This window comes from Cupressus sempervirens, chromosome 11, assembly GCF_028749045.1.
Source record: "Cupressus sempervirens isolate cs-2001-9-10 chromosome 11, ASM2874904v1, whole genome shotgun sequence".
Lineage (NCBI taxonomy): Eukaryota > Viridiplantae > Streptophyta > Pinopsida > Cupressales > Cupressaceae > Cupressus > Cupressus sempervirens.
Window position 1 is genome coordinate 494,196,699 of NC_143128.1, and position 13,547 is coordinate 494,210,245.

The following is a 13,547-nucleotide window of genomic DNA, read 5'->3' on the forward strand; positions in this document are numbered from 1 at the left end:
TTATCCAAATCTCAAACTTATCATTTGAATTAAATCTCCATCATACTATAATAATAATAATAATCTGTTATTATTAGCCCCTAGCCAAGTATGAACCAGCAATTCACACCTTCTAAGACAATTTTACAGACTATTAATAATGGGAAACCAAGATATTTTTCCCAAACGAAAGAAACAAGTGTTGACAACTAAACGTTGTTTGCATCCTTTCCGTTAGCATAACGTTCCTCTCCGAACATTTAATACAAATTTACAGTTACTCGTTAAGAAACCACACTACAAATACAAATAAAAAATTATTTTTTAGGGTTTATATTCTGTAAGAAAATATTGAAGCACACAGCCTAGATTTGTGAGCTAGCTAGCTACGTAGATTACTTGTCACTGTATTATTACGGGATCCCGCCATGGAGAAGCACAAGATTACTTTTGCGCGACCTTCAGCAACTTTTTTATTCGGTACTGTACAGTGGACCTTAACCTGCTGCAAAGAAGGGATAAACAAATTCTGTCAGAAGTTCAACTCACGAGATTCTTCAAGAAAATTACACAGAAATCATGTCGAATACTGAGAAACTTGTCAAAATTATGCAGGGCATAAGAATTAGACCGAAGAACTGTAGAATATAAGAGAATCTAGATGAAGCGAAACAGTAAATGAAAGCGATTAAGATGCACCTGGATAGAGCAAATCTTTCTCAAATATGGGGGAAAATTTTACATTGCAAGGATAATATATTGGATAGCATTTGAATTTGAATATTAATCTAAGTTTAAACTGAGAAATACCGCCGATTTACTGGCTGAAATGGAAAATGGAACGAAAGATTTCCAGGATTTAAATAAAGTGAGCGATTTCGAAGGATTACTTCCAATCTTTGCAGCTATCAAAGGCGCGTCGGTGATTTGCAAAGAATTAGAGTTCCAGAAACTAAAGGTGCGCAAAAATGACGCTGGAGCTCTCCAGATTCATCTCATTTCACTTCCATTCCCTACGAAACTATGATCAGTACGTCAAGATTGTCTACCGTAAGATTGTTTTAGCTTTTTGCTCGTCAAAAAATACTCTGCTTCTCTGGCTCTGCGCCTCAGTACAAGAAGATCTTCCCAGCAAAGAAAGAGCAGAAGCTCATAAGTGCAACCTGGAGGTAGACGGAGAGGAAAATCACATGGTAATGTATCCTCTTTCCAATCCCCAAAACAAGATCGAAGAAAATAGCTCTTCAATTTAGAAACAATGAAGAGAAAATAGTAAAGGTGAGACGAGAAAGCAAGTTATTAAGAGGATCTGACAGTTACCATGGCAGCCGAAGTACTGTAGGAAACAGAGGTAGAAGAACCGGACAACGATCCGTGGAGGCCGAGATCATAAGCCGCTGTGCCGTCCGGCTTAAATAGGCCATAGTTTCTTTCCGAGGTCTTACCGGTCTTGAGATTCTCGTTGAAGAGAGCAAAGACATAGGTATCCAGCGAGGCGTTTGGTCTCAGGGGAGTCCCCCCGTTCTGCGAGACCAGGCGGAGGAGGTTCCCGTTGTAAGTCCTGGCGTTCTCAGGCGTTGCGCCGATTTCGTCCTCGTCTCCCTTGGAAGGCCAGCCGGTCTCGGAAATCTGCACATCCAGGTTATGATAACCTAACTGAGCCAGAGCAGCGTAAACCGAATCAATTTGGGCGTAAAGCATATTGTCATAGCGCAAATTGTTGTCCATCATGCCGTCGTTTGGTTGAAACAGTACATAATCCAGCGGGATTTGGTTCGGATCGGCCTTGTAGGCAAAGAATGGGTAGGCGTTTATGAGGAACGGCGAATGAGCCTGCGTAAGGAACTCGAGAAGCGGTGTGAGCAAAGCGGTGAGTTGGGGATTGAAAATGCCAGCGGATGGAGGGTAAGAGACGGAAAGTATACCGCTGGAGTGCGCTGTGGAGACATTAATGGAGGAGTCCAGGCCGAGGCTCACCAGCGCTGAATGGATATTTTGCATCGCCGGCACCAGATTCTTCATGAGATCCGTGTCGTTGCCCGTAAAAACTTCGTTTCCCACTGCGATGCTCGTGATCTTCGTGGCCGGTAAGTATGCCTGCACATTTGTCTTTACCCAATCCTCTGCCTTTGCTTGATCTGTCATGTTGCTCACGTATTCGTTTCCCAAACCCACTGCAAATTCCACTTCGGAATTCGCAAAAGCTCTCAAAACCCGCGGATCTGCGTCGTATAATTTCGCCTTTTGGATGTCGATTGATTTCAGAAGCCCCACGACCCGCTCTGGAGCCGGCAGGTTGTCCGCGATTTGGCCATAGTTGATGCCAATGCTCCCACCCCACGCGCTGCTTAACCCTGCAAAGGCGGTTATCCAGGTAAATCACTCAAAACCACCATAAATATAAATTTTTTTACAGTTAATAATGGTCAGTGAGTCGATGTTTCGGATTTCACAGTGAAACTATTTGCATAAACATTTGGATTTTTTAATTCATAATATACTCTAGATTCATCCATAATTTCATTAACATTTCATTCTATATGAAAATTAGAAAGTCCGGATTCATCATCCGAATGAGAAAGTGGTAGAAGGAAAAACTAAGAAGATTGCAGATCAAGCAAACTTGACTTGGACTGACCTATACAATTTTCTTGATGATGAATCATCTGACCGTCATTTCAAACATAAAATCCAGAAATCTAACACACCACTCACACAACACCATTGTTTTCTAATCAATCCACCAAATTCATCACTATGAAAAATCCCGATACATCATCAGACTGAGAAAGTGGTAGAAGGAAAAAATAAAATTGCAGATCCTCAAGCAAACTTGACTTGGACTGACTTCTACATCTTTCTTGATGATAAATCAATGATCTGGGGACCGTTCAAACAGTAAAACCCAGAAATTCAACACACTACTCGTAGAACGCCATTGCTTTCCAATCAATCCATCAAATTCATCGTTATAACTACTAAAACAATCCGTGTATTTTTTGAACAATCTGCCAAATTCATTGTAATAACTTGAACACAAAATTGAAATGAATCAATCATACCTGAGAGTACGAAGAACAAGACGGCGGTCCTATGTCGGCGATTCGCCATTTTCCTGAGATCTGAAGCTCTGCCCCACCGATGAAAATGGCAAACGCCCTCGGGAACAGGGGAAGCGGGTTCCCAAAGAGAGCGAGTGTTTAGTGCGCCCGCGTAGAGTATGAAGAGTGCAGCAGGGCCGATAATAAGGATCCGGATAACGAGGTGAGAGTGAGGCGCTTTACCTTTCTCTTTCCGTGCGAATGTAGATGAGGTTGATTCCGACTTCTCCTACTCTTCTCCATCAATGCCTCCCTTGTCTTTGTCTGCTCTTCACAGTCGAATCCTCTTCTGTCACCATGTGAGCTCAGGCAACCTTTTCGTGTAGCCCTTTTGGACCCACGACTAACGCGCAGATACGTGCATTATTCGCTCGCTGACTGGATTGGTGTGACCCCATTAATTACCTTTCACTTCTCCCACTCGGCCTTATTATTCTCGTTGAAATTCTTGTCCCAACCTACCAACAAATGGTTCACCTCTGCCGGCACAAGCAGACGAATGTTGCCATCGAGCCGACTAAGCAAGCGAGTACCCTGACCAACTTCAGATTTCCTTTCCTCACCAGAACGTCACTTTTTGTTTGGCCCACATGGCTGTCAAACGTAAAATATTGCTGTACCATCCGAGTGGGGTTAGAGTGTGACGGTTACCATGCCCGTCACGCAACTCTTGTTTCAACAATTTTGCTCCGAAGAGCTCTGAAGACGAGGGTTAGGCTTTGAAACTGGAAGATGGAGGGCTGTATCTGCAATTTACGATCTGTCAAGTCTTCTCGTCTGCATTTTGTAATATTGTCAAATGTGTATTCAGATATTTTTGGGTACATAATTTCTGTACAGTTGTTTTATTAGCTATTTTTTTGGTTTTAAATATTTGAAGTATTCAGATATTTGAATACAGATATTTGGATACATAAGTTCTATCCAGTTGTTTTACATAGATTTTTTTATTTTAAATTTTATAATTACTTTTTCTTATCAAATTATACAATTGTGATGTGAATATCAAGATTTAACTGTGTGATTTTGAGTCAAACTCGATGACCCATGTTTTATGAGTAGTGATTCAACATGAATCCATCTCTCATGAGAATAAATGGAACACTTAGCACTCATTGGATCTAGGTGATGCTCACAGGGGTGAAGCACCGGGACTTCCTGGGAGGTCACCCATCCCAGTACTACTCCAGCCTGAGCACGCTTAACTATGGAGTTTCCTCCACAGTTAAACCCAAAGCTTGCAACCCCATTGTGGAAATCATCTCCTACTTATCAAATTATACAATTTTAGATAAAAAATAAGAGAGCAAGATGAGAGGAGAGAAAATCGTCTACAAATTTTAAAATCTTTCTCCTAAAACGATTTGTACCTTTTTAAAAATTTGTAACTTTTTGTTATATATATATATATATATATATATTAAAGTTCAAATATTTGGAAGTATAAAGAATAAGACGAGGTCAACATTGATCAGATTGTGTCCTCATAGTTGACTGTCAGTTGAAAGGTTGTTAACATAGACAAATTTGTAGTCACAAAGATCTGCCTCTTTTGTTAAATATGATCCTATGTAGTATCTTGATGGATGAATAGGCAATAGATAAAAAAGAATATTATATGATTTCTGACCTATAATATTGTTATAATATTGTTGTGTATAGTTCTTGAGAAAATTTGGTTAAAATGTTTGTTTCTATGATTAAGCTCTATAATCTAATATTAGGAAAAAAATAGTAAGAGGAGAAAAACAACTTTGAAAGTTTGATCTACTTTTTTTTCTCCTTTAGTTCTATCATCTTAATGATGGATCACATGATGGATGGATCACAGAGCATGATCCCAAAGGTTGATGCTAAAAAAAAGGAACACAATCTGTCTAGAAAACACAACTAACAGCTTTGAAAGTTTCTCAAAAAATTCTCTCCTATTAAAATGATATTTCTTTTACATTTACAATTTTTTACTTAGACCAGAAAATTACATTATCCATCAATATTTAAATGTTTTGAGGCAAATGGGATGAGGTTGAAATTATATTATGAACAACTTGATGGAATGGATATCCACAAGTAACATGTCAATTTCTTATAATAAATTATAGTCAATCAAATTGCCTCTATTTAAAAGTAAAATACATAAATATTATTATGTTTAAATAGATTATATAAACATTGATTTGTCGAATCTATAATAATAATTTTTTATTTTATTTCTATAATATTATTTTCTTTATGTTTAGATAAAATTTTCTAAACCTATTAGCTTTCTCAACTTAGGTATTTTTTATTATTAAAAATTCAAATTCAAATATTTAAAAGTATGAAAGATGATGTCAATACTTCTTTTTATCAAATTATACAATTTTAGATCAAAAATAAGAGAGCAAGACGAGAGGAGAGAAAATAGTCTACAAATTTTAAAATCTTTCTCCTCCTAAAATGATTTGTACCTTTTTAAAAATTTGATTTGTTAATATTAAATTTTTATATTATAACATATATACTTATATATATTATTCATATTTATAAGCTACAAATAGAGTTAAAAACTAATGCAAATTAATGAAAAATATTATATTGAAAAAGTAAATAATAAAAAATCATTCACAATTATTAAGTTTTTAAATTTTACTAAGTATAAGATCCTAAACTGATTAGCCAAGCACTATGCATAAAAATAATTTTGATCATATTCATACTTAAAAATTTAACGTCTTTACAATAATTGTTTTTTAAATTTTTTATCAAGAATAAAAATACAAAGTGATGATTGGTTGAAATCAAGTTTTATTAATAACTATTTAACAAAATTTGATTTAAAAAAAATAATTATGAAGAACAAAAATACAAAGTGATGATTGGTCGAAATCAAGTTTTATTAATAAGTGGTTAACAAAACTTGATTGCAATAGTATATAGCTACAACAAATACTAATAAGGATTCTATTAAAAAAAAGAGAGATGATTTTTAAAAACTTCAATATGGAGTTTCCTCCATAGTTAAACACAAAGCTTGCAACCCCATTTGCAAAACTTTCTCCAAGGGTTGTGCCTTATGAATCATTCATTAGAAAACCTCTTAACCTCATCAATTGATAAGTAGGAGAATGAGTTTGACTCAAAATCACACAATTAAACCCTGATAGCACTATCACAATTTGACTAATTTGACTTGCTATGGAAATTATCTCCTACTTATCAATTGATGAGTTTAAGGGATTTTCTAATGAATGGTTCATAAGGCACAACACTTGGTTAAGGTTTTGCAAATGGGTTTGAAGCTTTGGGTTTAACCAGGGAGGAAACTCAGTAGTTAAGGGCACTCGAGATGGAGTAGTACTGGGATGGGTGACCTATCTGGAAGTCCTAGGGCTTCACCCTTGTGAGCATCACCTAGGTCCAATGAGTGCTAAGTGTTCCATTTATTCTCATGATAGATGGATTCATGGTGAATCACTACTCATGAAATGTGGGACAATGAGTTTGACTCAAAATCACACAATTACACCAATATCACAATTTGACTTGCTGTAAAAATTATCTCCTACTTGTAAACTTAAATACTAGCATTTATGAATCAAATTTATACTTACTTTATCATCAAATTTTAAATTACAGCACTTGATCTATCATAATGAAACAGTGACTAAAAATAATATACGTCATAATTTGTTAACTCTAGTCAACATAAATAGTTCCTCAAATAGTTTTTGATCAGAACGCTTTAACCCAAGCTTCTTTTCGATGGGATGTTTTATCCTTGTAAATCGGAAGAGAATTTACAGTTTGCAGAGCCTGCATTGTCCTACAATCATAGGGCGATTATAAAGTAAAATACAATCCTCCGGTCATCAAATGTGACGCCACCAATAGTCACTTTCCTAACTTTCGACGTCCAACTTTTTCACGTCAACTCCACCACTAGGGAAATGCCGTTAACTGCTAAGGTCTGCAGAGGCACAGCTGTTGCCAGCTAATTGTCCTGCCGAAAGAAGAATGATGGCCTTCCTGTACATTTTCGAGCCTGGTTTGCAGGCTATATATGAGGCAGCCCATTAACTCCCAATTTCCAGTCGGTGGCCACTTTCATTTATACAGATATCTCGGCTCGCTTTCTGACATCATTGGAAAAGTAGGATGCAAATGCTTCTATCGCTTGTTTTGGATTTTGCCCCGAACCGTTCGGATTGAATCTGCCCAGTCCTGCACAATTTCATGCTTGAAGGATCTGGAAAGACGTCTCATTAACGTGGACTACACAGCCTTTTCTGAAAGAGCATATTATCACGTGCTTCGTCCTTTCTTTGATACGTGCTTTGTCCCCTCCTTGACACGTATTCTGTCCGGCAAAAGCAGACTTTAATGTCTGTCTGGTTAAGATGCATCCAGAATGCGGGATGGTGGAAACGGATTAGAGTTTTGCCCTTTTGAAGCAGTTCCAATGTACGGTGCAGATGCATTCCAGAGAGGTTGGAAGCTATGTACGCCCTCCCTCCCATAAAACTGTTGGGGAATCTGCTTTTCGTATACTGGGCCTATAGTTGAAACGATCTCGCGCATGGTAAATTTTCGAATATTTCCTGGGCAAGAGAACTTCCAATTAGGGCTTTGACAAGAGTCCTGGAAAAAAAATATCTCAATTTTGTGCATATAGAAGTGCGAAGTTGTCGAAAAGTGTCATTCCAAAACGTTTGTCTAGAACTGCTTTGTTCCCCTTTCAATAGTATCCGTCATTGGACATCCAGACTATTGGTCTGTTCCCTTTGCCACTATTTTCTGGTTTTTTAGTCTTTTTTTGGCTGTTGATGAACCAATTTGTGCATCATTATTGGGATATATAATAAAGACTATTAGAACACTTAACCATAAGTACAGTTAGTGTTTTCTAAGTGAGTGACTATTAGTGCATTAACATAGTTGGTTGGGAACAAACATTTTTAAATGGCACTTCAAGAGTCCAACATCTTTACAAGAGAGTCAATACTAGAAGCTAAAATAGTAGTTTTAAAATCTTTACTCATCTAAAAAGATACTGAACAAATAGACAATTACAATTTAAGAATTAAATGTCATCTAAAAAGGTACTGAACAAATAGACAATTACAATTTAAAAATCAGATGTAAGAAATTAGCTTTGAGCAGCTAGTAGTACTAAATTTGAATCATTAAGAAACAAAACTTGCGAATCATTTGGACGTCAAGATCATAACCGATGTCCCATCAAAAGATTTTCCTATTTAATCGTCTACCTAACCTAAAATTTGATTGATTCGTACAGAATTTCTAGATGACGTCTCTCCCGATGAATTAGGGTTTCTTCACTGTTCTCAACGCTAGACTTTTTCTACACAATGCCCGATGTCTCTCAGATATGATATGATCCTCATAATAATATAAAGATTAGAAAAACAAAATCTCCCCCATACATCATTTCAGACGAAAAAAAATTTCGGCAATTGAAGAAACAAACAATTATTTAGGCATTGAAAATTGTGCATAAACTGTGATGGAACTAAATAGGATTTTCATCACTGACATCACCCGCGATTTTTGTTGATGTGTTCAGAATTTCCGTTAATTGGTGTATGGCGTCTCAAAGATTTGATCCTCCGAAATCACAAGTGAAGTTTTTCGCCCGGCGTATACAAAAACAATCCTTTTTAATTCTTGAAGATTGTGCAACTGTAATGGCTTCCCTTCGTAGGAAATATGATTTCTTCAAATGGTATAGCCGCCCACACCAATCGAGGAGGGGATATGAATTTAAGGAAAAAAGAGAAACGACGAGAAGATCGAACAAATTATTAACTTAATCTGATTAGGAAAAATAGAATGGAGGAAGATATTAACTTTATATTCTCTATAATAATAAAATAATTTTAAATTGCTTTAATCTTTTATTCTCCCCTTTAAATTTTGTACCTGTCTTTCACTTCAAAGATACCATGCGATGGGTTAATCACAGCTAAATATAACTTAGGAGCAGGTTAAATGATGGGGGATGAGGTGTAAAGGAAGAACGTTAAATGATGGGGGATGAGGTGTAAAGGAAGAACGTCGTAGAAAGTTAGGAACTACACGTGCTGAGCAGTTGACTGTCACATCCAGTTTGAGACCTGGAAGTACAATCTCAACAAGCAATAGTACAAAGTGTAGGGAATAGTAGTTATATTTCTAGGTATATTCTTTTTCAAGATTTCTGTATCCAATTTTTTCCTTTCATGTGCTATTACGATTTGAAGTTTTTGTGTCATTTTGATGTAGTTGTTCATAGGCAAAAGGCACCATTATTGATAGTGGGTGAGCTTTGCTTTTCTCATAGACATTTCTCAATTATATAGTCAAAAGCGAGTGTACATGTACTATTAGTCTATTGTATGTAATATTAGTCTATTGTTTTGGTTAGGGATTGGTTCACTTGTGCACTACTATTGAAACATTTTATAAAGACTAACAAGAGATTCAGCTACAAACACTCATATTTGAGTGAACATCTATTGGTGCGTAACATATTAGGTACTGAGTGAACGTTTTAAAATGACGCTTTAGACCACTTTGCATCCACTATCCCTATAGAGAGATGTGTGAATACCCAAAAGTTGAAACCTTAGCTTTAACCACTTCATTCACCTATAGAGGTACATGGAAGAGTTTTAGGTGCACAAAGTTAGCTTAGCTAGCTATTGAGTGTTTCCCCCTAATTATAATAATTTATTATAAAATAATAAAAGCTTTAATTTTGTTTACTATATATATATATATATATATTTTAAATCTTTATTTTTAATATTATATAGAATTATTCTGAAATATTCAAATATAAGTTATTGAGTTCACACTTTAGACCTTCAAACTAGGTTTGGGTGCAAATTGGGTCTAGACTTATGAATTGGTTTGCATAGTCAACATGATTTAGATGGATCCATAGGTTCAAGCATGAATCTTGTGTGAATTGTGTGTAGACCAGTGAGATTCCAACACAACTTGGGGAGGAACGCTTGCATATCTACGTGTGTTGCCAGGGACCCACAACCCAAACTAACTTAAAGGGGGCCTAAACTCACTTAAAATGGATTTCTATTATTATTATTTTCTCCACACACTAAATGACCTTAATAATGGAGCCTCCAAACACATTTCATTTCACATTTTTTTCTCTCCATGTTACAAGTTTGAAGTGAGGTGATTGTACATTAGAAGGAGATTGATTGTGGAGTGACAGATACCTTCCAAAAAGAACTTTTGAGTATTTAAACTCGATGTTACTCAACCATATTCTTTAGTGATTTGATAGATCCTTTCAATTTTTTGAGAAGTTTTAAAAACATCTCAAGTTCTTGTAGAACTTTTGAAGTATGTTATTTTTCATTTTTGTTATAGATTGCAACAATGAGTAGTCAAAGCTCAGTAGGTGGGAAGGTGTCTCAAACAAATTAAAATTGATAAAGGATCTCCTTTACGAAGACACACTACAAGAGTTTCTCAATGTCTTGGTGGTGGGGGGTTAATTTGAAAATCTATTTTTTTCAACACACAATATAGAAGCTCTTATTTTCAAGTCAAACTTCAATTTTTGGGGCTTGGGGGTAAAGGGATTAATACATGTGTGAGGCCTAGGGCCAAATAAGAAGGGGTTGAGAGTTGCAAAGATAACAACATTCATTAAAGAATAAGAAAATGTTGACAAATTAGTTGCAAAAGGGAAACGAGGTGGTTATGCCCATAAATATAAAACAACACCTCTCACTCAACTAGCATGTAGACATCTCTTCTTGCATATTCCTTCTGGGGAGGATGAAGAATTAGAAGAACAAATCATCACCAACAAGAGAGGCCCATTAGATGGGGCATTTCAAAATGAGTGAAAAGATATTGTTGATGAAAAAAATGGATGTTGCCTCTATGCAATTGGTCTTCCATTCAACTTAGTGAGATCACCTTTTTGGACGGAGATGGTGCAAGCAATAAATAATGTATCTTCTAGTCATGTAAATACCACTTTTCCCATAAAATGCCAAGTCAACAAAATAGCTAAATATCACAAAGACAAACACACAACTCAGTCAATTGCCAAGACCAGTGAAACGAAGATTTTATTTTCAATTTGAATTATAATAATTCATGATTCACCCTAAGAAACAATACACAAGTTCAATATATAGATTTATAATGTCGATCGAATCATTGATAACTACATACAATAAGAGTCAAGTTTCATTTTTTAATCACAAAAATAATGTCGAACAACATGTTGATCATCTACATAACACATGAGCACAAGAGTACATCAATACATGACCTATAGGTCAAAATGGAATGATATCTCATAACATCTCATTGGACTATATGTTGTCCATCAGCATACTCCTGTTTTCTAAGCCATTAGATTGTTAGTCGTCCATCCAAAAATCCTAAGATGAGAGTGTGGTCTAGGCACTTTTACCGCCCAACTAGAGAGTGCTTAGCTCCCTCAAGGCTCATCTTAAAATGAAGAGGGCACCGACTCTGCCCAAGAAGCCTAGTAACCCAACATTAATGGATCAAAAGAATATGGTGAAATTGTGAATCTAACTAAGATCAACTAGGAATTCTAAACAGGAAGTGGTAGAAAGAATGAAAGAATAACTACAAAGCATATAAATGAAACATATGTGAAATAAATCTTTGGCAGAGTAAAAGATAAAATATATTAGATTAAACTTGTCATGCCCAAAATATATAGGGCATTAACACACTGACAAAATTTTTTATTTTACCCTTTAAAGTGATAATATGATTAAAAGTAATACGTAAGTATTCAAATAGAATTACTTGACTTCCTCATACACATATAAAATTATGAAATTTAAGCACAAATAAAATGCGAATTTTCTTAACATAATTTAAACTTAAATTGCAAAACTTAATATCATCATCATTCTATCTACTCATCAACACACATATGCAATAACTGAAATAACATAAGATACAATGCAAGAAAGTTTCTCAATCTTTTCTCTTCTATTAATCAACCTGGTTCAAGGCTCTATCGGGAAAGAACCAGTAAGAAAACTCGACATCCTTGCCAATACATCAAGAGTTTAAAATACATTTTTTTACATAATGTTACAATACAATTTGGATTCTCTTCTTGGTCCTTAACAAGGATCCTTCTCAATCTCTTCAATACATCACACAATCATGGAGAAAATGAAACTGACCCGAGAACAAATCAAGCATAACATAAAGAACAAACCAAACATGCATTCACATCTCGATTTTGCACAATAGGTTCAACTTTGAACCAGACTAGGGAGAAGGTGGATTTTCCCAATAGGAGATGTCAACCACATTACCATAACATAGCCCTTTCGAGGCTAAAATCTCAAGAACTTTCGTTCTTCACAAATGCCCTTTCAGGGCCAATAATACAAGGATTTTCATTCCTTCACTTCTTCAAATTTTACAATTTCAATACATGGTATGTGATGAAAAGTAGGGGCCCATAACACCCTACCCTCTTTCCCTCCTCTCATCATGAGAGGAGACTCTACACTATTGAGGTCCAACTAAGGCCCTTCCCCCGTACATGGCCACTTCTTTCCTATCCAAGGGTGAGTAATGCCAAAACAACCCACAAAATTTCTTCAAAAATCAAGCAAAACATGAAGGAAAACCATTCAAGAAAACATGATTCAAACCCTCCCAAGCATACCCAACATACATACAAGCATTCAAATGAAAACCACCATAACATAAGCACGAACCAAGTATGAAACAACATGAACAAGGGAGATGAAGAACTCTTACCTCCACAAAAAAGGTTATGGCAACATGTACAAGTTTGAGATGAGCTTTTCCTTCCTTCCATCTTCCAAATTTATCTCTAAAACTAGAGATTGGGTAACAACCAAAAACTTCACCAAAAATCCCCTATGCAAGATCCTAACTCAACTAGACATTAGGTAAACCTCAAGGTAGAGTCAAGGTTACCAACTCAAGAAGGAAGTAATCAATTTTCGCACTAAAGCAAAAATGGACTATTTGAGTGACCATAAAAGTCAACAAAAGGGGCTAAGGGGGTGGAAAATGTCCTGAACCCTTACCCATACCCCTTAGGTACTTAGATTTAATGGTTTTAGGCTTTTAAGATTAATTTGAGACCTGTCAAAAGCTAGGAATATATGGACTTACTAACAACCTTGAAATGCAAAATAAACATTAAACCAGATTTGGAGTAATTAATCTCAATTATAATTGATTAGCAAGAAAAAGGTCACTAACTTAGTCTGACTTAGATCTTTAGGTTACTCGGTGAATCCTAACTAACATTTTGAAATGCATAAACAATTCACAAGTGTCAAGTGACACTATAAAAGCACTGTTATGAAACAATAACATTTACTGATTATAGAATGCTACATTCACTCAAACCATGACACAAATAGAATACGAACAATGGGGTTTGCATCTTTCATCAGATTTAAC

At 35.8% G+C, this 13,547-nt stretch overlaps 1 protein-coding gene and 2 long non-coding RNA genes across 6 annotated transcripts in view; 1 reads left to right on the plus strand and 2 right to left on the minus strand.

Moving 5' to 3' along the window:
- On the minus strand, positions 1 to 3,196 carry LOC149530526 (glucan endo-1,3-beta-glucosidase 11-like). Of its 4 annotated transcripts, none has more exons than XM_089809539.1 (4): positions 3,042 to 3,196; positions 1,300 to 2,333; positions 870 to 1,142; positions 1 to 481 (listed from the first exon to the last, which is right to left on the minus strand). In XM_089809539.1, the coding sequence occupies exons 1-3, from the start codon at positions 3,088 to 3,090 to the stop codon at positions 1,089 to 1,091; spliced, it is 1,137 nt and encodes a 378-aa protein (XP_089665665.1). In that variant the 5' UTR covers positions 3,091 to 3,196; the 3' UTR covers positions 1 to 481; positions 870 to 1,088. The 4 variants fall into 4 exon arrangements, with proteins under 4 accessions (XP_089665665.1, XP_089665664.1, XP_089665663.1 ...); XM_089809538.1 differs by having other exon boundaries at positions 1 to 484; XM_089809537.1 differs by having other exon boundaries at positions 870 to 1,184.
- Positions 2,244 to 13,547, plus strand: part of LOC149530527 (uncharacterized) — a 27,880-nt gene continuing 16,576 nt past the window's right edge. Inside the window, exon 1 of the long non-coding RNA XR_016358639.1 lies at positions 2,244 to 2,353. This is a non-coding gene — a long non-coding RNA (uncharacterized LOC149530527). The remainder of the gene's footprint in view (positions 2,354 to 13,547) is intronic.
- LOC149530528 (uncharacterized) lies at positions 6,776 to 8,882 on the minus strand. The gene is made up of 2 exons (XR_016358655.1): positions 8,617 to 8,882; positions 6,776 to 7,660 (listed from the first exon to the last, which is right to left on the minus strand). It is a non-coding gene; the product is annotated as an uncharacterized LOC149530528 (long non-coding RNA).